General features: G+C 38.1%; 2 protein-coding genes and 1 pseudogene across 2 annotated transcripts; 2 read left to right on the top strand and 1 right to left on the bottom strand.

The window, feature by feature from the left end:
* The first annotated feature begins 9,178 nt into the window (after positions 1-9,178).
* Positions 9,179-14,512, top strand: LOC103443015 (long chain acyl-CoA synthetase 8-like). The gene is made up of 12 exons (XM_008381797.4): positions 9,179-9,433; positions 10,236-10,839; positions 10,973-11,053; positions 11,192-11,461; positions 11,795-11,926; positions 12,002-12,175; positions 12,272-12,501; positions 13,031-13,148; positions 13,424-13,555; positions 13,663-13,797; positions 13,908-14,114; positions 14,204-14,512. The coding sequence occupies exons 2-12, from the start codon at positions 10,291-10,293 to the stop codon at positions 14,366-14,368; spliced, it is 2,193 nt and encodes a 730-aa protein (XP_008380019.3). The 5' UTR covers positions 9,179-9,433; positions 10,236-10,290; the 3' UTR covers positions 14,369-14,512.
* Positions 14,513-14,999: 487 nt separating this feature from the next.
* On the bottom strand, positions 15,000-17,723 carry LOC103443013 (uncharacterized). Its single transcript, XM_008381796.4, has 6 exons — positions 17,289-17,723; positions 16,571-16,716; positions 16,139-16,307; positions 15,701-15,799; positions 15,439-15,521; positions 15,000-15,332 (listed from the first exon to the last, which is right to left on the bottom strand). Exons 1-6 carry the CDS (start codon positions 17,658-17,660, stop codon positions 15,200-15,202), a joined length of 1,002 nt encoding a protein of 333 aa, XP_008380018.3. The 5' UTR covers positions 17,661-17,723; the 3' UTR covers positions 15,000-15,199.
* A 255-nt stretch (positions 17,724-17,978) lies between these two features.
* LOC103411466 (ribulose-1,5 bisphosphate carboxylase/oxygenase large subunit N-methyltransferase, chloroplastic-like) lies at positions 17,979-21,642 on the top strand (annotated as a pseudogene).
* The last annotated feature ends 3,919 nt before the right edge of the window (positions 21,643-25,561 follow it).

Below are 25,561 nucleotides of genomic sequence, written 5' to 3'. Positions count from 1 at the left end.
GGGTTTCTTATATTAATGCACTGCTTTGGAGACAATAGCACCATTAGCATTTGTCAAATTATTAATTTGTTAGAGAAAATAAAAATGGTAGACAATAACACCATATGTCATTTTTCATGCATAGGAATGAGAGGGAAAAATAAAATCGAGGATAGGAATTAGCGGGAAAAAATAGAGGGAAAGTTTTGCTTTTTTTATTATTTTCAGTTTTTTAATCATTTTTAAGAGTGAAATAACTTAACTACCCTCACATGTTGTGCACATGGTCTCACTTAACGGAAATATGGATGGAATATATGAAAAACTAACGGTAGGGGGCAAATTGGCTAAAAAAATTAGTTTGAGTCCTTAATTTTCCAATGGAAAAGTTCAGGGGGGAAATCGAAAGTGAGGTGAAAGTTCAGGGGATAAACCGACAGTTTACTCTGAAAATAATATAGACTTTACAACTTGATAAAAAAAAATATTGGCCAAAAAAAAATATATATATAAAATTATTTCTTTACCCAAAATGAACATATGTTCAATTATTGGAAGAAACCAAAGAGAAAGAAGTTAATAACAGAAAGCGGAAATTGTCGGATAAACGACTTTTAGATTTTATAGCATTATCAAAAAAGTAGAATAATGGTCGAGTATTGAATGCATGCCTCATGCTATTTCATGTCATCCCTATAATTATTTGTTGCATTTTCATTCTTTTGGTAATGTTTAGGTTGTTTTTTTTTTGGTTCAAAATTTCAAATAACGGGGTCAAAAATCCCAAACAAAACTAAGAACCAACATCCGAACAGACAAAACGAGCCTTGAAAATCCATAAGCAATCATTCATCAACACCATCCTAATCCACATAGGAGGATCATCAAAATTCAAGGGATTTTTAAAGAAAAGTCTGCAGTACTGTTCATTTTAACGAAAAACCACATTTTTATACTAAAAAGTTAATTCTGGTACTATTTACTTTACCCTTTATTTTGTCCTTATCATTAAAACTCAAAATTTTCAAGTCATTTTCATTAATTTTCTTAAAATTGAAACCCTTATATCCATATCGTAGTCCCAGCTAGCTAAATGATTAGCAGCATAATTTTTTCCTCCAAAAATACGACTCAACAGATGACGCTCCAGCTGACCCATTATAATTTTGCAACTCCTCAAAATTATATGCAAAGGATGAAAATCATTTGTCATATTTTGGTTAATCAAGTTGACAACACCCACTCAGTCCATATCAATAGTAAGTGTAGATGTACCCTTGTCCAAATCAAGCTTAAAGGCCCTAACCAATCACCACAATAATCTCTAAAAACTCCACCATCCCCAATTAGTTTTGTAATTTGTTTAGTTTTAGAACTTCAATTCATTACTCAGTACTACAGTCTGGTGATATTTGTCTTCACTTGTAAGTGAGAGGTCTTGGGTTCGAATCTCATATGGCAAATTTGATACCAAATTTGGTTGCCCATTATATGGCTTAAGCCGAACTCCCCTTCCCTTCAGTATAAAAATATATCATTGTATTAAAAATATTCAATTCAGCAAGTGATTAAATTTATTAATTTCTATCCATTTTGCACGCATATTTTCACTAAAAATAAACAAAATATTGATAAGTTAAAATGAATTTTACAGATTAAATTACCAATATTAACCTAACGAAACAACACGGATGAAAATACAAACAATAAACAACATCAACGAAAGTGAAAAGGACGTAGCTTCTCTGCCATCACACTTCCCATACACTCTCATCCTCTTCTATTTATGCGGTCACGGTTAAGTCACGTCAACATTTTATATTATTATTATTTTTTGTCTTATTATCTCTATAAAAAAAATCAATATAAAATGTTGACGTGGCTTAACCGTGACCGTACAAAATAAGAGGGGATGAAAGTGTATGGGAAGTGGGAGGGCAGAGAAGTCTAAGTGAAAATTCAAATAACAATATTAATTATTAGTGCAATTAGCCTTTTAATAAAGGGAACTTTAACGAAAAGTTCTTGCACTGTTCACTTTAACGAAAAATCACATTTTTACACTAAAAAGTCAATCATGTTACTATTCACTTTACCCTTTATTTTGTCATTATCGTTAAAACTCAAAAATTTTAAACCATTTTCATTAGTTTTTATTTTAAAAGTGCAAAATATTATATGAAGGTAAGAGAATTAGCTTAAAAAGGTTAATTATTTAGCTTATCCTAAGACCAGTGTAATCCGAATATACTTGAGTTGTTAAAAAGGTAAGATTGCCATGATGCATATTCAAAACAATGGGATTAATATATATACTTGGGTGGTGAAGAATATACACTGCCACTATGTTTATCTATCTACTATTAGCAAAGTTGATGTTTCTAAGAACGAAACTCTTCATGGACTCACTGTCATCTCACAATTTAACGTTAATTCATATGTCAACATTATAAAACAGCGTGCTAAAATATAAGATAACAGAAAATTTATAAAATATCCTACTTTTAAAAGAGTCTCCTTAACAAATTCATACCACCTAAAAAAAAAGTCCTAAATCATGCAGTAATGCCCTAACTTTTGTGGTCAACTTTATAAACCATATGATTAATTCGATAAATCTTTTTTCTCACCAGTCAACTTCTTTAGTTTGTGTGTGACCATGTGTCCCTCTTTCATGATTGTTTCAAGACAAATGGGTAATTAGCCATGCAACAATTTGAACTTACAACTTCTTTTTTTTAATTTTTTTTTTAAGAACGATATTATCTATAGTATGGGGATGGGGTAGTGGGCTAAACCTTATAATGGTCTAACAATAATATGATTCAAATTCGTCTTTGAAGAAAATCGAATCCAAAAAACAAACAAATGGGATTTAAGTAATGTAATGCTCAAGTCACTAAACAAAAGAAGGTTAAACCTATTGAGCTAAAGGCCTGAACCACCAACCCGCATCTTTAAAGGTATTGACGATTGAGCTTATGTCTAAATTAAAAGGCCTGTTAATAAAATTAGGCAAAAAAACAAAATTTGACACGCCCCGATCCCAATATTCCTCAAATACCAGGATAAGCACATGTTGGCCGACACCCGAGGGTGACGAAAGCTATGTATTGAATGCAAATGTTGAGAATAATGAATAAATAAGACTTATAAATTTAAAAGAATAATGAATATGCATTTAAGGAACGTGTTCAGAGCATACAACTAATTAGAACACTAAAATAAATAATATAAAATTGAATGAACAAATGAGTGGGTCCTACACCGAGAGGACTCGAAAATGCCCATGCAGAAGTGTCTTGACGTCGGGATTGTATGCCTCGATTCTAAGTCTTGAATGGAGCACAAAACAAACATGAGTGGACCAAGTTGATATATATATATATATATAATAAAACAGTTATCAACATATTAACCCCCAGGTTTTATGAAAACTCATATATCATGATCAAAATAGGTTTTCTGAAACCTAGCATACTGTGCAATATCTCAAATCATAACTCATATATAATAATCACTAGTGACTGTCCAATATAACTCTCCAGGTCCCATTCCAGCTCCCCGTCCCTGAGCAGACAGTCAAAGGAAAATTACCCCCAGGCCCTATGCCGGCTCCCCGTCCCTGTGCTAAATAGCCAGAGGAAACACACTCCAGGCCATATGCCAACACCAAACCGTGCCCCGGGACGACCGGAATCAATCCCTACGTCCCGTAGAGGAATAAGGACCACTAGGTAAGTACAAAACCATTGAAAATATAGATATTGAAAAACAACTTCATAGTATAAAGTCATTCATCATCTATACTATAAAGATGTGTTCTAAACATGTTCTAAATATCATACCGTCATCCATCATATATTCTATAAGAACATGAGTTATAGGAAAAATAGTAATAAATCAAACTAGCCTCAGTAAACATGTTATCTCAAAGTGTTTCATAGAACATAATCATCAAATCATGCTTTTCATGTATTAAAACATGCATTTTTTAAGGGGTCCACTCACAAATACTTAGCCGTCGAAGAGCCACGCAAACTAGCGAAGACAGAAACGCCACAATAATTGCTCCTAAGCACATAAATGGTCCAATTAATAAAACTCTATTATAACAATTGAATTTGGGAAAACGGATTCAGAACGTCAAATTACCCTAAGAAGGGTCCCGGTTATTTTTCGTAAACGTCAATAGAATATTCATAGAACATTCCAGAGAATATTCTCTGATAGAATATTCCCTAATAGAATATTCCCCATAAAGGATTTGGGCCGGCTAGGGTATAGGGTTTTGGACTTGGGTTACAAGGCTTTAGGTCATGGGGGTATACGGCTCAAAACCTAGAAAAGGTTTTGGGTTTAAAGGGTTAAAGGGTTTAGGGTTTTGTTAATAGGTGGGATGGGCTGGGCTGGACTTAGTTGGGTTTAGGGCTTTAGGGATATGGGTTTAGGGTTTAGGTAGTTAGGTGGGCTGGGTTAAGGTTAAATGGGTTTAGGGTTTGGGCTCAGGCCCCCCAACAGCTCACGACCCAAAGGCCTTTAATAAATAAATTAAAACAAACCAAATAATAAAAAAGGGATTAGGCTTACGTCTGAAACGGGCCTAAGGCCCGATGGTCTTTGAGGTGACCTGAAAGGCCTGTCGCCAAGAGGGAGACGTCGGAGCCAACCGTAGAAAAACACCAAAATTTGAGGTTTTCGTCGGAAAACTGGGCTAACTTTAAACCTCTATAACTTTGTCAAAACTCAACAAAATCAAGTAATTAAAAATGGAATCATAGTTCTCGATGAGACGAAGAGAATGGTACATCGCACAACGTCTAACTCGTCGTGTTTTGGCCGGAAAACATCTCCAAAGCCGTGGAGGTCTTTGAAAACTGGGTAAGATTCAAATGAGTATAACTTATTCAATACTCAACGAAATTGGTTGAAACAAAAGGTAAAGTTGTAGTACTTAGAGAGATGAAGAGATTGATACCTTGCACGCTTGCTAAATCACTATAGTTTGCCCGAAAATTAGCTCGAAAGCCGTCAGACTCGCCGGTAAAACTGGGAAATAAACCTCCGAGTTGTTTCTCACTACAAACCTTCACCAAAGCAACTAAAATGAGTCCTAACTAGAGTTTGATCGATCAATAGGAAGATTAGAAAGAGTCATGAAGCTTACCAAGGTCAAAAATTCAAGGAACTCGCCAGAGTTCGACGAGAGAGAAAAAGAACAGTGGTATTTGCCACTGTGGTGCACCATGGACCTGTCCTGGGTTCGAGTTCTTACTTGGGAGGGTCCTATGGTGTGCGTGTGTATAAGATTGTGGGTATGAATGTTGCTCATGGGTAGAGAGGGAGAGGTTAAGGCGACTTGAGGGAGAGAGAGCTCAAGAGTTTACATGGGAAAAGGGAAGAAAGAAAAGAGAGAGGCAAGTAAGAGAGAAAAGTGAGGTGTCATGTGGTAGAAGAATGAGAGAGACCAGGAACCAAAAAAGAGAAAAGGGTCCCACCCGGCTCACCATTTAAGACCAAAATAATTTTTAAATTGGGGGTGGGGTGTAACAAAATTGATTAGTATTTAAGAATCCAAGGCCCAATATAAAGGCCCAAGACTAACCCAAGCTCTCTACCATTAACCGCCTTCAATCTCTCACCGCAGTTTCATATAGGGATGTGATATCCACATCCCTATTTTACTTTTCACATATCTTTTATTAATTTCAGTCCATTGATCTTCTTCAATTCATTCGATCCGACGGCCGCAAGTTAAGAGGGTGTGTGAAAAACAAAAATGAGTGTGTGGATAGCACACCCCTTCATATAAGCTAATGTCACCTTTGTGGTACACCTAACATGATCCTCTCTGGATCCTTTTGGTGAGGATCATGGGAATCAATAAATCGTGTCCGTTCATCGTAGATCATACGATTAGTTTTTGTCAGGTACTGTTTGTATGGTACACCTAACATGATCCTCTCTGGATCCTTTTGGTGAAGATCATGGGAATCAATAAATCGTGTCCGTTCATCGTAGATCATACGATTAGTTTTTGTCAGGTACTGTTTGTATTTAATTTTAAATAAAAATATTCAAAATGAATTCTGACTGCACGATGTACGATGAATGAACACAATTCACGGATCCTTGGGATCTTCACAAAGAGGATTAAGCAAGAATCCAAATTCATGCTACATAAATTACATAAATTAACATTGAATGGAGGTAGGAATATCAAGGTCCGTGCCACATCGGTGGCCTCTCTGTATAAATCGGAAAACCAAGATCTAAGAATTAGCAAATAAGTGACACCTAATATTATGTTCTAGTTATATTTTGTTAACTTGTAAGTTAGAGATTTTAGGTTTGATTTTGTCAAAGACAAATTTGAATCCAATTATTACAGCTAGATCATTGTGAGGTTTACCTCTCTCACTTTTTAGTGTAGAAAATAAAACAGATATTAAAAAAGAAGGGTAAATCTCAGTTTACTACCATCAAGTTTTGTGGTTTTCAATATTTGGTATATGAAGTTTTTTTCGTCCCAAATTCATACCTAAAATGTTAATTTTGGGACAGTTTTATACATTCGTTAGTCTGACTATAAAGTCTTCCGTTAACTAATGACGTGATGCCCATGTGGACAATGACTAGGCACCACATGTCATTAAGGGGGTCCACGTGAAAATAAAAAAAAAACACAAAAAAAAACCCCCTCTTCTTCCACCCGACCCTCAATCTCCTCCAATCTCCATAACCACCAGTGCACCACCTTCTTCCCCGACACCTTTTCCCTCTCATTCACTCTCTTCACCTTCCATCCCATCAGAAAAACGCACAACTTTACCCCCAAAACCCAGCTCTCAACTTTCCTTCATTTCCTCTTTCTTTTCTTTTTTGCCTAAACCCAAACCCTAAAATCCCTCTTTCTTCCAATCCTTTCCCAAACCAAAACAAACCCTAATTCCAAAATCCCCAAATCTTGATGATGACAATGAAGACCCAAATCTCAGTGGTGGAAGCGGTGACTTGCCCGACAACCCGACTCGCCTCTGCGGACGACGACCAAAAGGATCCCAGAAAAATACCTATTGTGAATGCAAATTTGAGAAAATTGTTTGTCATGTTGTAAATACAACCTAGCCGGACTCCTTTGACGACCAAGAACGAAAGAAAGAAGACAAAAGCAAAATCAAGATACAACCCAGGTGAGAAAAGGGGTTCAAAGGTGAAATTGAAAAATGGGTCAGTTTCATATCTTCAAGTTCCTCCAATTTGTCATCGGAAAGTGCAATTTTCTCTTCATCCAAATAAAACCCAAATGGGAAGCAGCATTCTATGCCTAAATCGAAATCTCAATCGTTTCATTCTCCGTTGCCTTCTTCTAATTCTAAGCCCAAATCGAAATCCCTCTTCAACCGTGCACAGCCAAATTTGCGGCGAGACCACCCAACCCACTTGTTCCTCCCAGTCCACCGAGACCACCCAAGCCGATATTGTCCCTTAAGCCACCCAGGGGAGTGTTCGAGAGAAAGCTGGGAGGGCAATGACGCCGACAAATGAGGAAGGAGAACGGCAGAAGAGGAGGAGGAGGAAGAAGGGATAATGGTTTTCTGTGTTGGATGGAGAAGAAGAAACAGAGAGAGGAAGAAGATGGAGTGTGAAGAAGAAGGGGACGACGACGGTGAAATTAATTTTAAATTTTTTAGGTTTAATTTTTTTAAATTTGATTTTTTTTTAATTTTTTAATATTCATTGGACCAAATTGACACGTGGCGCACAATAATTATCCATGTAAAATGCCACGTCATCACTTAATAGAGGTTCTAACGGAAAACTTAACAAAGGTATGAAACTGTCCCAAAATTAACATTTTATATATGACTCTGAGACGAAAAAAACTTCATGTACCAAATGTTGAAAACCATGAAACTTGATGGTAGTAAACTGAGATTAACCCAAAAAAGTGATGGGAAACTTTTACAGTGTCTTGTGTATGGAGGCAGATTCTTTGCCCTCCCACTTCTCGTGCCCTCCTGTTTGTGTGGTCACGGTTAAGCCACGTCAATATTTTATATTATTATTCATTTTTGTTTTATTATCTCTATAAAAAAAATATATTAAATATTAACGTGGCTTAACCGTGACCATACAAAACAGAAGGGCACAGAAAGTGGGAGGGCAAGTAATCTGCCTCCCTTGTGTATAACATATGAGCACTAAATGATTGGATGTGCAGTTAAAAATTAATAAATGTGTTTTTTTTTGTTTGAAAGAAATAAATGTGTATTAAACGATAAAGGATATTGCAATATTGGACCGGAGTTTTATATTATCCACAGAATATTAGACCGGGTTTTTTTATTTGGAATAGGGAACTTTAATGAAAAGCACCCGATATTGTTCACTTTAACAAAAAACCACATTTTTACACTAAAAAGTCAATCCTGATACTATTCACTTTACCCTTTATTTTGTCCTTATCATTAAAACTCAAAGTTTTCAAGCCCTTTTCATTAGTTTTCCTTTTGGAATATTGATCAAGTTAGAAAAATGAATCTACAAATATTATTCCCATTAATACAGTAATTATAAATCTTGAAATTTATTTTAAAAATAATTTTTACAAATATCATTTATAACAAAAAAAAAAACATATGAATTGAAGAAATGAAAATTTTGACATCGACAGGTATCAAATTAACAATTGACATTTTTTCGAAGGAAAAAAAAAACCAAATAGCGAAGTCCTACAATTTCTCTTTCAACATAAAAAATTGCAATATCTTAGTCTGACGATCGGTTGAATGAGGATCCTTTTCGGATCATTTTTATGAATTCTCAAATCGTGTTTGTTTATCGTATATGGTGCAGTAAAAAATTATAATACTTTTATTTAAAATTAAATATAAATAGTATCTAACAAAAATTAATTGCAGGATATAAGATCAACGGACATAATTTAAGGATTTTTAGAATTCACGCATAGAGAATCCGGAGAGAATTCTCATCCTGACAGGTTAATGTAATCGCGCACGTGCCACTTCTCAAGACGCCACTCGATACGCCACGTACCTAACTTGCACGTGACGTCGGCTTGATCAGCATGCCGACTCGCCATCCCTTCGCCACGTGTCAGCATCTCGACTGTAGAAGATTTTATTTTATTTTATCTTATCTTTGTCCGCAAGCATCCTATATATTCTGGACAATTTGGCAAGCTTGCCCGACAAAGCAAAATCCCGAAACCACCCCTCTCCGAGATTGGCCATCATTTCAAAGTCCATTAATTCAGAGGCGTCGTTTTCATAATTTTGATATAAATACGGTGGCATAAAAGTAAAGGCAAAAATCAGAGCCCAACCATCTCTCTCACTGCCACCACCTTCAAAATACCTTGCTCTGCTTTCTTAATCCAAGCTCAAAGATTTTGCCTCTTCGATTGCATTCGGCTTCTTCGATTCCGGAGGTGAATTTCGGGATTTTTTTTCTTCGCATTTTTAGTTGAGTCTCATTTTTTTTTTTTTTTTTGCACTAATTGATATTATTTTTAATGGGATGTGTTTTGTTGTAAGATTTGTTTTATTTTGTATATATATTCAAGGTTTGATTGTTTCTTGTTGATGAAGAATGGTTTAGCGTAATATTGTGTGGATTTTGTGGCAATTGGGTTTTGTTTTTGGTGTAATTTTGTGTTGAAATTGTTGATTTTGTTTGCTAGTAGTGAAGTGGGCGTGGCTGTTTGATCATGTTCGAGTGATCGATTGCAGCAATTTTACATGATGGGTTTTGGATTATATGTTTGATTTAATACTGGAAAAAGAAAGATATGAATTTTCTGACATCTGGGTGTTGATGAGTGGTGTTTTTCCGAAAATTAGTAGGATCAGAGTGTTATAATTACATTCTTTCGGGTTCATAGCGTTTTCGAAAGGAAGAATTCATGTGGATGGAAGTTGTTTAGAGTTAATTCTTTTGTGATTTGTGTCTGTGAACGTCACTGAATTGGCCCTGTGGTTTCTGTAGAAGAAAGTTAATGAAATTCCATTGGCGATCAGTCGATGATGATGCACTTCACATGTGTGCATTCCATTTTAGGCAAAGTTGAAGTGTTTTAAAAGTTTATGAAATGTGATATACACGGAACAGTAGTAATATGCACAGATTAGTGTACGTCTGGAAGTCTTTCTAATTATATAATTTATTTCCTTATTTAACTGCTTGTAGGCTTTAATATTGATGACATTACTCACCAATGCCTTCTATTTTAGGTAACCGTTCGCTCTACTCAGGAAGGAGTAATTTCATATTAATAAACGTTCAGTGATGGAGGATTCTGAGAAAATTGTGTTTAACTCACCGGTGCAAGACAGTATGGTTGCCGATGATCACTTGTCAGTTCTGAAAGGCTATGGAACATACGGCATTGTTGGTGCTGTTGTTGTTGCCGTACTTATACCTGCATTTCTGGCCACTGTGTTTGGGGGGAAGAAAAAGGGGAAGCAGAGAGGAGTTCCAGTAGAAGTTGGTGGTGAGGCAGGTTATGCAATGCGCAATGCTCGGGAAACTGAGTTGATTGAAGTTCCTCAGAAAGGAGCCACAACCATGGCAGCCCTTTTTGAACAATCTTGTAAAAAGTACTCACATAACCGATTTCTTGGAACAAGGAAGTTTATTGGAAGGGAATTTGTTACAGCTAGCGATGGAAGGAAGTTTGAGAAGGTTCACATGGGAGAGTATGAATGGCAATCTTATGGAGAAGTGTTTGATCGTGCTTGCAACTTTGCATCTGGGCTTATTAAGTTAGGTCATAATGTGGATACCCGTGCAGCAATTTTCTCAGAAACCCGCGCAGAGTGGCTTATTGCCTTTCAGGTACCTTTCATAATTTTTTTTTTATGTCTGCCTTGTGGTGTCTGTTTTCGTTCTTGGAAATTTCTTTATTTTTTTGTCTAAGGACTTGTGAGTGCGCAGCCAGTTCTTAAATTAGTTTGGTTTTGGATTCCAGGGATTCTTCCGGCAGAATATTACCGTTGTCACTATTTATGCTTCACTAGGAGAGGATGCGTTAATTCACTCCCTTAATGAGGTGTGTGGCAAAAATCCCTGCTTTTCTATTCTTTATGAGTGTATTAAATTTATTTAACCGGCTATTGTATCTTTATCTATAAAGACTGAAAATAGAGAACATGGATTGTCCTCATATAGAGCTTTTGTACTTTGACAGACCCAAGTTTCGACATTGATCTGTGATTCCAAGCAGTTGAAAAAGTTGGCTGCTATAACCTCAAGCCTAAACACTATTCAGAATGTTATTTATTTTGAAGATGAGGGAAGTTCAGATACTAGCGTATCTGGAAGTATGGGCGATTTGAAAGTTGCATCCTTTTCTGAAGTTGAGAAACTTGGAAAAGAGAGTCCTGTTCCTCCAAGTTTACCGTCCAAGAATGGTATTGCTGTTATTATGTATACAAGTGGAAGTACAGGTCTACCGAAGGTTTGTTTCACTAGCCCTTTATTGAAAATTTATTGTTTGCTATTTGAGCAGTAAAGCTGATCCAGAATATGGTCTTGTAAATCTTTCCATTTGGCCATCTGTGAAAAACAGTATTTATTAGTACGTCTTCTTTTAAATTGTAGAAGAATATCCATATGGTCGTGTAAATCTTTCCATTTGGCCATCTTGAGTACTTATTATGATCTAAGAATTTCTATGTGGCAGTTCTCAAATCATCGTTAATTGAATAATGTAGTGTGGGATATCCGAACATGACTACTTATTTTCTAATACTTTATTTTCGTTAACATGATATGGTGCTTAATGATATAGGGAGTCATGATAACTCATGGCAACATTTTAGCCACTACTGCAGCGGTTATGACAGTGGTTCCGAGTCTGGGTAGCGCTGATGTATACCTGGCATACTTGCCCCTGGCTCATGTTTTCGAACTGGCAGCTGAGGTAGCTTTGTTTTCATATTTGTATTACATTAGTACTGTACATGTGTTAAATTGTAATCATGCTGTGGTTGTCCAGTCTGTGATGCTGGCTGCAGGTTGTTCAATTGGTTATGGTTCAGCATTGACTTTAACAGACACTTCAAATAAAGTTAAAAAAGGAACCAAGGGAGATGCAACTATGTTACAGCCAACCATCATGACAGCGGTTCCTGCTATTTTAGATCGTGTTCGAGATGGAGTTCTGAAAAAGGTGAAGTGTATACTATTCACCTTGTATGCGGTTGTTAGCATCTTTTATACACCCCATATAGGTTGAGCTTGCACTAATCACTATGGTGTATCACAGGTTAATGAGAAAGGGGGCTTTGCTAAGAATCTTTTTAATCTTGGGTTTAGACGGCGACTGGCAGCTGTAGAAGGAAGCTGGTTTGGGGCTTGGGGTTTGGAAAGTATGTTGTGGGATGTCGTTGTCTTCAAGAAAATACGCTCATTACTTGGAGGACGCATTCGTTTTATGCTCTGTGGTGGTGCTCCTTTATCTGGTGATTCACAGCGATTCATCAATATTTGCATGGGGTAATTGCTCTCACATCTTGAGATAACCAGATAGTTGGAAGAATAACCTATTTTATTTTATTTTTCCTTTGATATTAATGCCAATAGTTGAAGCGAGCACTCTATCTGATCAAGGAAAATGAAATTTCATGGCAGGAAGTGCTTTATATGCTTATTCTAATATTGGTAACAGAACACAATATATCCAATGGATTAACATCCCTTTGTTTACAACAGTTAGAATCAAAATTAATCTTTCTACCGTGTTTGGATTAGTATCTATGCCTATTCTTCTAGTTTTATCAATGGGGTGTGCTATCCACACACCCCTTTTTACTTCTCACACACCCCTTGTTAATTTATGTCCGTTGATCTTCTTCAATTCATTCAATCCGACGGCCGAAAACCAAAAAGGTGTGGGAGAAGTAAAAAGGGGTGTGTGGATATCACACCCCTTTATCAATATGTGATCCGTATTGTCACAAAGGTTTTGTTGATTCTTATCGGATATGCAATGTATTTAGTTTTGCATGCCATTGTTTTTGAACAGGGCTCCTATTGGGCAAGGATATGGTTTGACAGAAACATTTGCTGGAGCTACATTTTCCGAGTGGGATGACACAACTGTGGGCCGTGTTGGTCCTCCCCTTCCTTGTGGGTACATTAAGGTATGTTATATTACTAATTCCTGGAAAAAATGCTGCAAGTTTATAATCAGAGCAGGATGTTTAACAGGAGAGAATTTACCGTGTGTCATGCCCAGCACATTTTTCCGTTATTGTAGCTTTTGTTGTCAGAATACTGTCCTCCTTTTTCTAATGGGATGATATATCTTCGTATGAGTAGGAAAATATAAGTAATTAACAAGAGAAGACATGATGCTGTAAATTTATCAGGATTTTGAAGAGTTCAATATGACAGTTATCCTTATTTGATAATGCAGCTTGTTTCCTGGAAAGAAGGAGGATACTTGCCATCAGACAAGCCTATGCCTCGTGGGGAGATTGTAGTCGGGGGATACAGTGTAACTGCTGGTTACTTTAAGAACCAAGAAAAGACTGACGAGGTGTTTAAGGTGAATTTCTAATGATCCTGTACGTGTTTTTGTGTGTGTACATGTATTGCTTCATGATCGTCATTCCTCACAAGCGCTAATGATTGATGTCTCGTTACATGTTGCAGGTTGATGAGAAGGGTATGCGCTGGTTTTATACTGGAGACATTGGAATGTTTCATCCTGATGGATGCCTTGAAATTATTGATAGGAAGAAGGATATCGTTAAACTCCAGCATGGAGAGTACATTTCCCTTGGCAAGGTGCCTTTACAAGTCCCGTACTATTTCTGATAAGATGTCATCAGACGAAAACACTCCATAATTCATTTCCTCTGGGATACTAATTACATTGGTCACTGACCTGCCTGCAGGTTGAAGCGGCGTTAGCATCAAGTAATTATGTGGACAACGTCATGGCGTATGCTGATCCCTCGCACAACTACTGCGTAGCTCTAATTGTCCCTGCAAGTCAGGCCCTCGAGAAGTGGGCCCATGAAGCCGAAGTCAAGTTCAATGATTTTGCCGAGCTGTGTGAAAAGGCTGAAACAGTCAGTGAGGTTCAGCAGTCCCTCTCCAAGGTCTGTTCATCTCACCTTACTACCTAGTAGATGGTTTCTTGGAGTCGAGTCTTTTTGTTCGATGAATAAATTTTTAGCATCCTTTGCAGGTAGCAAAAGCGTCGAAACTGGACAAGTTCGAACTTCCTGCCAAGATTAAGTTGGTGACTGAGCCTTGGACACCGGAGTCCGGATTGGTTACCGCTGCTATGAAGATTAAGAGAGAACAGATCAAGGCCAAGTTCAAAAATGAGCTAAACAAGTTGTATGCGTGAACGAGAACGGCTAATGTCTCCTTTACTCTGTTGTTTTTGGAGAACCCTTACTCTGTTGTTGTGCTATATTGTTCTTGACTTCTTAATTTTTTTTTGTTTCGAACTTTTCATATATTTCACTAATTCGATGCCTGCTATTGCAAAGGTTTAGTTCGTTGCGGTGCATGTGGTTAAATGTAGGATTGGATTCGGTTCCAATCCGTTTGGTTTTTTGCCAAAACAAAAAACTGAACCGAAATTACTGTTTGGTTCGGTTATTTTTAGTGTGGCACGAAGCATAATACACGCTTCATATGATAGGGAGCATAACTGTTGCTTAAGGTACTGTTTGCTACGTGGGACGAGACGTAACGGAGTGGAACGAGGCGTTTCGTCCCACGTTTGGTGCGCCTAAAATGGGTGGAACATGCTGTTCCACGGGACGAATTTTGGTTAAATTTTTGTTCCGCCTCACTCCCTTGGAACGACTCATTCCACATCCGTGGAACACAAAATTATAACCTCTCGTCTCCTTCTTCCTCCTTGTTTCCATCTGAGGGCATTTTTGCACCCTCTCTGTTCTGTCCCGTCCTGTCCCATCCCGTCTGCATACCAAACCATACCTAAGGTAATCGAAAACACTACTAACGCCTTATCCGAAAGACTTCTAACTCTATTAAAAGTAATCGGAATTCTTCAATTGCATGAATGATTGTCCCTTAAGCACGTCCACAAGTGTGCTTAGTGGGAGTTCATATTTCAGTGCATTTCCGATACATGATGCTTCTCTTCAGAGTCATAATCCTTTTACATCTTGGTCATGGTGTGCAAGCGATACAAAGGATTCGAATACTATTTTGGTTCCGTGAGGCTCGGCGCAGCTGCTTCTGCGTCTGCTGATAGTGGTGGCCGTAAGACGAGATACAAAGCAGGGCCTATGAGTGGCACCAATGATAAGAACAGAAGCCAAGAACCTTTGTCAAACCTGCAAAAGGAAAAGAAAGGGTTTGAATATTGCACCACATTAGTTTTTCCCAAGGAATTTAGAACTCGCACTTGGGAGAAGTAAGGACATCAGTGAAAACAATCACCATTTCCGGGAGGTCATATCGTTGTAGACCCAAAACGGAGCAAATGCAGATAGTAGAGTGAAATCAAGGCTCATCACATGGATCTGCAACATGAAGGTTCCAAATCCGTTATGGTTCGGTCAAAATTTCCTATGTCCTAGATCTGCTAATTATGAGGGTTTTATAAGTTTGCCGTTAAGCCAAATTTACATCCGCTCTTACAACCGGTGCTGGACAAGAAAAATTGAAGTGTCTTTAAAGCGTTGATGATCAAGTGACTTACAAATTTGCTTTCATTGAAGTACTGGTAATATTCATTCCAGTCAGCCCCACTAGCCAGGCCTGCATAGATTACCATTCCCAGTCCTGCAGCAAGTGATATCTGATGCGTAACGGGGTTACTTTCATTTTCCAAAACAAATTGAAAGCAATTTACTTCAGTTCTATTTCATTAGTAAACCAACATTAATCAAAATGTTTCAAGTCAATTATGCTGATGCCTCCAATTCTCACCCCAACGATCATTGTTTATATAGGAGTAACTAAAACATAGAAGAAAGAAAAATTTAAGAAAATATTGATTTTTTAAGATCAATTGAATGTTTTTGGTCGGAGGCTCATATCTTCCTAGAAAGCGATAAATAAACAGATGCATGTTTTAATTAATCTTTCGATAAATCATAAACAACGAAAAGCACGAACAAGAAGTGAAGTTCCTTACCCAAGCAGTCAATTTAGATTCTAGAAAGTTGAGAGGCCATCTTCTGAGCTCACTTTCATCAACAGGAGGTGGTGGTGGCTTCCACAGTACAAAATAGGGAAGAAGAGCGTATGCACCGCCAAAGCATGAAAGTATCAAGAAAGGCCAGACGGGAACTTTGCTTTTTGAGCTGCACATAAAAGGATGGGTAATACAGATAAATCCAATTGTCCAAACACTGATGCACTGTGAACTCAAAGAATATCGCCACAGCCGCAGACAATTTTAGAAGAGATGTTGACTCTCATGTACCTCAGAGGCATCATTTGTTGTATTACATACATCAAGAGTTGTTTACAGAGAAATAAATAGAATCGCAAACCAAAAGAAGCGAGGGGACAAGAAGCACTCAAGATGATCAAAGAAATTCTATAACAGAGAAAACAATGTTACCTTCTCGCTGTAGGAAGCATCAACATGCTATAGACCAAAGGCCACAAACCCATTATGTACCAAACAGACACAAGCACTTCATTCATTCTAAAACCGTCTTCTCCCTTCAAATTCAAGAGTTTCTTCAAGAAATACATGTCCCTTGACTGAAAAAGTTAAAAGACGATATGTTAAGAACGTGAAATGTAGGATAATCACAAAGCCTGGTTTGCAAACATTGCAAAGATCAATTGAGCAACAGGGCAATCAAATGCTGGATGACATGCTCTCACCGTCTCACACCAGGGTTTAATCAAAATTTTACAACCGCTACGGATGATTAGTTTTTCCAAAATCACGATTTAGGACAGCAAGTTGCAGCATTACAAGAACTATCATACATTTCAGGAAGTTCAGTCTATCAAGTGTCTTTGCTTCTAGCAAGCACTACAACTACTTCAACAGAGAACTGAATTCTGCCTCTTTAAGTTGCACAAAGCAATGAAACAAATAAATTTCGGGCCTGTTTATAAGTGCTTCTAGAATAGCTAAATAAACTTTCAGATACCAAAGGTGCATCATGACAATTAAACATGCTTATGGGTTAGAAAGAACAGCACTTTGAAAGTAGCACTTCGATTTTTTTTCCAAAAGTTCAATGTGCTTCTAGAGAAGCACTTCCAAACGGGCAAACAAAAGCACTTTTAACACTATATTTACAATCTAAATTGCACAATACCGGAGTCTGGTTCGGGGAAAGAGTGAGCACGTAGAACATGAGTGCCCCCCACAACACAAACAGAAAAATTGAAGTCGTCCAGTTCTTCCCAGCACCTCCATTTTCAGCCTCACTCAAAACTGGGTCTTCTGGTTTCTGATCATTCAAGGTACTCTGACAAATTTGGAGACGACCCTTTTCCCTGTGGGATGTAAAGATTGAAGTTTTGCAAAATTGGGTTGCAGAAAAGATTGAAACTTTTGAGCTTTTCCGGGAAAGTGGAATTCTGGGATTGGAGTTTTGGGGTTGGAGCAGTGAGTTTCTGAGAGTTGGGTTTTTGAGTGGAAGGGATGGGAAGTTGCAGGAGATGAAGGTGGCATTAGTCAACGACATGTTTGGAAGATTGATGAGGCTAGAGGATTTTGTTGTTTGCTATTCAAGCTGTTAGCTTTTTAGCGGTCAATCCACGAGAACGACGTCGTTCGAATAATAAACCCAAAGATTAGTTTGGAAGGGCGCGTTTCGTAACTTGCAAAAACGACCACAAACCTTTCCCAAAAAAAAAAAAAAACGACCGCAAACCACATCCGTACAGCCATGGCTGAAGTTTCACGAGTTCTGCAAACTCTCCTCCCCACCTTCCATCCCCAACACAGAACCCACACATTCCAGTCGCTCCCACTGACTTTCCACAGAAACCCAGTTCGGTGATCGGTCTACACGACCGACGGAGCCAAAGCCACGGTGGCGCAGAAGATTCCGTGGGGCTGCGACATTGACTCCTTGGAGAACGCTTCTGCTCTGCAGAAATGGCTGACGGGGTCGGGCCTTCCTCCGCAGAAGATGGCGATACAGAAAGTGGAAGTTGGGGAGGGGGGGATTGGTTGCTTTGAAGAATATAAGGAAGGGGGAGAAGCTGCTCTTTGTGCCACCCTTTCTGTGTATCACCGCAGATTCTGTGAGATTTTTTCTGGAAATTTTGTTTGAAAGTTGCTCAACTTCCTTTGTTTTTTATTTGATGGTGTTTGGAAATGCTTATTTAGAAAGTACTTCTACTTATATGTTTAGAAAGTACTTCTACTTATATGTTAGGTAGGATGCACTTCTGCTCATAAGCGTTTTTGCTTGAAAGCGCTTTTTGAAACCGTATTGCCACTTTCAAGTGTTTCTTGAAGATGCAATCGTAGGGCACTTCCCCGGAAAGCACTAAAAAGTGCTAGTAATTAAAAAATGCAAGCACGTAAAAATTCGAGTTCTTTCTTCAGAAGCATTTGGAAGTGTTTCGTGGACAGCTTCTCCAGAAAGCATTTCCAATTGCCTTTATAACTCAAAAGACTCCATGAGGCTCAGAAGCAATATTTTTAACTCTTTTACGACTCAGAAGCAATTTTGAATTTTTTCTGCCAAATGTGTTCAAAGTGCTTTTAGCCATTGTAAAAGCACTTCCGAACAGACCCAGCTTTTCCTCTACCTTTGATGTTTATGCTTGAGCTGTTGTAAATGTTAGGAATGGACTTGTGGGGAGGCTGGTGAGGTGTTGAAGAAAAACGGTGTACCTGACTGGCCATTTCTGGCAACCTATCTGATTAGTCAAGCAAGTTACCTTTAATCTTCAAGATGGAGCAACTATATTTCTGTTGTGATTGGCTCATATTTTGAGCTGGCAACAATGAAGTGATCTGTGTTTGCTTTCGATAGAAATATCATATGGTGTGAGCTACATGAAAGTTGTAGATAAGTGCTGCAAAGTAAAAGCAAAAGTGGACAACAAGCCAAATGCCTTTCGGCTAGTAAACTAAGAGCAACTCCAATGTAGGCTATTCACTATTTAGTCCACCCAATGAACAGTAACTGCCCTTAATGAATAGTGCATTCCCCTGACAATTGTCTTTTGCATCTCCACCCCTGCACTGAATAGCTCTGGCAATTGGCAATAAAATATTAGTATTTTTTTATTTATAAAATAATACAAAATAATTTTTAATTGTTTTCCTTTTTCTTTTTTCCTATTCCTTTTCCTTTTCATTTTTCCAATCTCAACCGACAACCATTCTCTCATTTTTTTTCCAGAACACTCTTCATGTTTCCTAGCCCTCTATCTCTCATCTCTCTCTCTCTCTCTCTCTCTCTCTCTCTCTACGACGCAACCCCCCTCATTTCTAAAACCTCTATCTCTCTTTAATCTCTCTCATTCTCTTGCATGCATCATCAGATCACAATTTGGGTGATCCACCATTGAAGCCGAGAAAATCAAATCCAATCCAATCATGACAGCCGTCGCGGCCACCGCCACCGACATGCTAAAGACTCCGACTTGCATCAAAATTACAGCCATTGCCTTCCTTTCCCTCCCATTCTTCTCCTCCACCGCCATGTCCTTCGCTGCGCAGCCTTCGTCTCTCGCATCGCAGACGCCGGAATCGTATGCTCCGAATCCTCCATCAGCTCCTTCTCCTCCTCCACCATGACCACCGCTAGAGCTGGAGAGGATAGGGATAGTGGACGAGATCGGTACGATGTTGGAGGAGTTCGAGGCCTGACAGAAAAAAAAACATTAAAACAGGCGTTTGACGTTAGACCCACCTCAAGCTCTCAGGCCGGCGAGAATCGACGGGCCTGGCGCTCGGGGGTGCTCGGGCTCCCTTGCCAGCCAACACTGGACTTCCTCCCTCGGGCAATTAAGCCCTGTTTCAGAGCCTGTCCCTCGAGCAGGAGCATCCGTTGGAGCTGCTCTAAACAAAGAAAAGTTTGGTGGACATCATCATGAGTAAAGACACAATGATGATGCTTCTAAGAAAATAGAAAAAGGTGGTTGCTTTTGCTTTTATGATTATGAAGAAATGTGATGATGGCTTGACCTTTATTTAATGCAAGGAAATGCTTGCATTATGTGTGATTGCCGAGGGACAAGGTTTGCATTAGGAAAGTATCCAAGGTGGAGAGAGCATTCGGCTCTCCCAAGAGAAATGTTGAACATGGGTTGACAGAAAATCAAGAGAGCTAGAGTGAAAAGTATTCTAGTGAAAGATCTCTTGGGGTAGAGTGAGGCTCTTGGGAAAATTTTATGAGTGGGCGTGCAAGGGATTCGGGATTGGGTTATGTTGATTTAACTCATGTGTACTTGTACTGTTATTCATAGTGAAGAGCAATATCTCTCCGGGGACGTAGGCATGTTTTTGCCGAATCTCGTAAATTTCTCAGTGTCTTTATTTCTTGTATTTTATTCTGCTCAACTGAGTGTGATTTGGTGAGGTTGTAATCTGAATCTCATTTCCGCACTAACGAACGGGCCAAGGCACAACAATTTCTGCCCTACCAAGACAACCTTATTCCCTTATGTATTGGTAAGTAGCAAGTACCTCTTTCCATGATTTGTTCCGATGGCGGAATTTTCACGAGTTTATCATTTACTATGGGAAGAGTCTGCTCTCAGTTTTTTCTACAGCCTTTATGTCTCCTTTCAGGACTCGAGAAGAACTTGATCGGTATTTGGAAGCATAAAAAATTAGGCAACGGGCGATTGAAAGAGTTACTAATGTTGTTGGAACGTATGGCCTTGTATTTGCTAGTATAGTTTTCTTCATGATCCCGTGGTTACGGAGTTTAATACTTATTCCTATCTTGGTGCAGATACAATGATTTAAGGACGAGAATATTCTCCAAGCATCCTGCCTTATTTCCTAAAGAGGTATTAAACATAAACAATGAGCTCAATGCCTGTTGCTAGTGCTGAATATAACCGCACAGCTCCGCGTGCAATTTTTTCACTCCGCTCCATGTATTATTTATAGGTGTTCAACATCGAAACCTTCAAATGGTCTTTTGGCATTCTTTTCTCCCGCCTGGTAAGTTAAATATTCTGTTGATAATGACAATGCCGTAGTAAATGTGTTACTGTATCTTCAGAATGGTGTCAATTCGTACGCAGTGTCTGGCGTTGTGATGACGATGATTTGGTTGTTAATAGAAGTAAAGTACACAAATCTCTGCTAATGCAGCATGTACTCAGGATCTTGACGATCACTTGAGCACTTTACTTGCCTAAAAAATTCTAGGTCAAAATTTCTGATATGAAATACAGAAGTAGGTTGAAGTCTGACGTTGGATATTTCCTAAGCACAGTGAATAAGGCTAAATAACCAAAATGGTCCATGAGATTTGCATAACTCATCACTTTGGTCCTTAACATTTCAAATCGATAAAAGTGGTCCCTAAGGGCAGCTCCAGCGGGAGCATTTGCTCGGGGGACAGTGGATTGAACAGTGGGCTATTGCCCGGTGGACATGCTTTAGCGTTTGGGAGCCCGAGGGACAGGCCAAGCCCGAGAGACAGGCCCGGCAGCGATTGCCAGCCCGAGAGCCTGAAGGCCATGTGACGCAAGGCTGACGTCTGGGCGACGTCAGCCATCATCTCCTCTGCAACGATTGAGATCCCCTTCTAAATTGCCCGGATCCAGGAACGCTATGCTCATCAGGAAACCCGGTCCGGTGAACAGCCACAACTTCTTCCACGAAAAAGGTGGGACAGCCGTGGACTCGTCGTCGACGGCATCGTCGAAGATCAGGATCTTTTCCCGCGCCTCGAATGCGACTTCCTCCTCGTCGTCCCATGTTGACGACGACAGTGACAGGGACTGCGGCTGCAGCAGGCGGTTGGCTTCATCATCGTCCACGCCATCTCGCAGCTTCGATAACTCGTCGTCATGTTCGCGCAATTGGGCGCTCATGGTTTCTGTCTCGCAGCTTCCGTATCAGCTTTTTAATTTTTAATTTTTTTTAGTTGTGGTGAACTGTTGGAGATAGTGTTGGATTCCCTTATAATATTAATATAATTAATAATATAATATTCATTTATACAAAGTAAATAATATAATATTAATTATAAATAAAAAATACTAATATTTTATTGCCTATTGCCAAGGCTATTCAAGTGCAAGGATGGAGATGCAAAAGGCAGTTACTGTTCATTATGGCAGTTACTGTTCACATGGTGGATTGAATAATGGATTGCCTGGGGGGAGGGCTCCAAGGGTAGAGTTGCTCTAAGATTGTCCACCATCCATCATTTTGGTCATTCTGTTAAAAACTCCGTTAAGTGTCCCAGAGCTCTTGGCCGGAAGTTTGGACAATTTTCAAAGCTTCGTAACTCAATCGTTTCTTAACTAAATGCGACCCATTATATATCAAAATAAAGATAGGAAGGTGTAGAATAAGATTATACCTATTTGGAAGCCCAATGGCTGCTGGAGATAGCCGGAAAATATCCTCAAAGTTGACTGGTTCAAAGGAAAACTGGAAAACTCACCGGAAACTGGGTAAACTTTAAACGTTCATAACTTCTTCAATACTCAACGAAATCAAGTGATTCAAAAATGAAAATCATACTTCTCAATGAGACGAAGAGAATGATACTTTTTTTATGGCTAAATCGTCGTGGTTTGGCCGGAAAACGGCTCGAAAGTAGCTGTCTTGGTCTTGAGTTAGCCACTTTCGAGCCGTTTTCCGGTCAAACCACGGCGATTTAGCCATCTACAAAGGTACCATTCTCTTTGTCTCGTCGAGAAGTATGATTTTCGTTTTCAAAACAGAATAACTGAAAATTGTGAATGAGTAATGAGTTGAGATTATGAACGCGGGAAGTTAAACAATGAAAGTTTCGGGTGAGATTGCATGTATTTCGTGAGGGTTATGCATAATTGTTGTTTTGTGCTTTATAGCAAATGTGCCTTATTTTGTGTTGCTGATACGAAGCTGTGACTGGTTTCAGATCCTGAGGGACATAAGAAGTGGTGAACTGAAAGCTCTAACAATTTTCAATGGATTCGGAAGTTCTTCAAGTGAGAAGCTTCAAGCAAGGATGATGTGCTGTTGCAGAACGAGGTGAACTCCCGGTGTTAAGAAAACTAGTTGGGCTTCACGCACGGAAAAATATATTTTGAAGAACATGAATATGATAGTTTGTTGTAATGGTATGAGAAATAAAACAAAAATATACAAAAATAATTGAAATTCTTGAGGGTGGCACCCTCAAGATTTTGAATAATTTTTCTTAATTTTTTTTTTATTTCTCTTACCACAAACTATTATATTTAGGGCTGGTTCGGTATGGGATACCGAACCGAAAACTGCATATCAAGTCCCAAACCGTTTATTTTCGGGACGAAAATCTGAGGACCGATCCCAAACCAATATTTCGGTATTCCCCAAGTTCGGGATTCCCGAAGTTCGGGATTCCCGAAATATTTTCAGTATTTCGGGATTTTCCGAAACCAAACCAAACCTGCATCAAAATTTAAAACCCCAATTTAAAATCAGAGATTCATGGACCTCCCACTTCCCTGCAAAGCCCACACGGCCACACCTTGTCCCAGATTCATCGACCTCCCCACCCCCATCTCCATCCCTCTTGTTCCTGGGTTTGTCTTTGCTGCCTTCGGCAGTCGGAGAGCTATGCGACGTGCATCGAACATAATCAAGTACCCATCACGGTCGATGTGTGAGCTTTTCCATGTTTTACCGAACGAAATCGCCATCGGAGGGCTACTCTGCTTTGCAGCGATGGCGCCGCTTCGTAGAATTCTGATGCCATGACATCGAAATGTGAGCTTTCTGGATCTGAAACAAGAAAAAGGAAGAAAGATAAGCTACAATCCTAAATTCGTGAAGCTTTCTGGATCTGAAACAAGATAAAAAAAGAAAGAGAAGCTACAGAGTAACACTCACTTTTCTTTTTTTTTAAAGATTGAGAAAGGATTAGGAAGCCTTGGGTTGTGCATTTGAGGGATGAGGTGGAAGGAGAGAAGAGATAATGAATGGTCGGTGAAGAATGGCAGACAATGATGCTATATCAATAAATAAAAAAAGAAAAGGTAATGAATGGTAGGTGAAGATGGCAGAAAGGAGAATAAAAAAATAAAAAAGTGAAGAAGATAGCTATTGCTAGAGCCTAGAGGAACGGACCGAAAGCCAAAAACCCTTTAAAACAACAAAAGGTTTCGGGATTTCGGGATTTCGAGAATACCGAAAAAATAAGATTTGAAAAACCAATCCCATACCGAATACTTCGGTATTTTTCGGGACGGGATTACCGAATTTCGGGATGGTTTTGGTTTGAGATTTTTCGGTTTGGGTTCGGGATTTTTTCGGTTTGGTTTGGGAATTTTGGGAATTTTTTCCAGTCCTAATTATATTCATGTTCTTCAAAATATATTTTTCCGTGCAAAATCTATTATAGTTCGTATTTAAACATTTGTAATCAACGATTTAAAATCTAAATTTAAAGATATTTTGACCTTTTTTTTGGTTAGTTTTTCTTTTATCTAAATCTAAACTACATATTAATAATGAGAGTTTTAACAAAAAGTCCGCGATACTGTTCACTTTAACGAAAAACCACATTTTTACACTAAAGAGTCAAACATGGTACTATTCACTTTACTCTTTATTTTGTCCTTATTGTTAAAACTCAGTTATCAAATCCTTTTCATTAGTTTTCCTATTAATAAAATCATCTTTGTTAACCAAAATAGGGTAAAAGGCTATTTAACAAAACAAAATTTTGTTATTTTTTGTTTAAGCCTCATTCATTGGTGATTTTATCATCTCTAACTTTAAAAAAAAAAAAACACTAAATATACATTTTAACATCTCTATATTTTTCACGTATTTTTTTACTTTTCAGCTTAAATATTTTACTAAATATACACTTGTTCCTCAATAAATCGTAAATCCGCTTCTAAATACATTATAAAGATTTCTTTAATGCTCATGAACAATATTTCGAGAAAATAAAAAAATCGCATTTTTTGCAAGAAAAAGGTGGATCACTCATGGTTTTCGGTCGGTTTGCAAATTCGTAGATAAATTACCGTTCAATCTATTTTTTTTTCACCTTCGCTTCACTATGAAGTTTTGAAAATTAAGGTGAGATTCTTGAGTGTAGAATCCCATTTGACAATGTTCAGGTTCTCACTACTATATTTTTCACTTATTTTTTTAGTTTTCTGCTTAAATATTCTATTAAATATACATTTGTTGCTCAATAAACTATCATATTCATGTTCTTCAAAATATATTTTCCTGTGCAAAATCTATTATAGTTTGTATTTAAACACTTGTAATCAAGTATTTAAAACCTAAATTTAAAGATATTTGTACTATTTTTTTGTTTACTTTTCTTTTATCTAAATCTGAACTACTTATTAATAAAACCATATCTAATTAAAAAAATATATATATACACACTAAATATATATTTAAACATCTCTATATTTTTCACTTATTTTTTTTACTTTT

This window comes from Malus domestica, chromosome 09 (assembly GCF_042453785.1).
Source record: "Malus domestica chromosome 09, GDT2T_hap1".
Lineage (NCBI taxonomy): Eukaryota > Viridiplantae > Streptophyta > Magnoliopsida > Rosales > Rosaceae > Malus > Malus domestica.
This window is presented reverse-complemented; position numbering and strand designations above follow the sequence as displayed.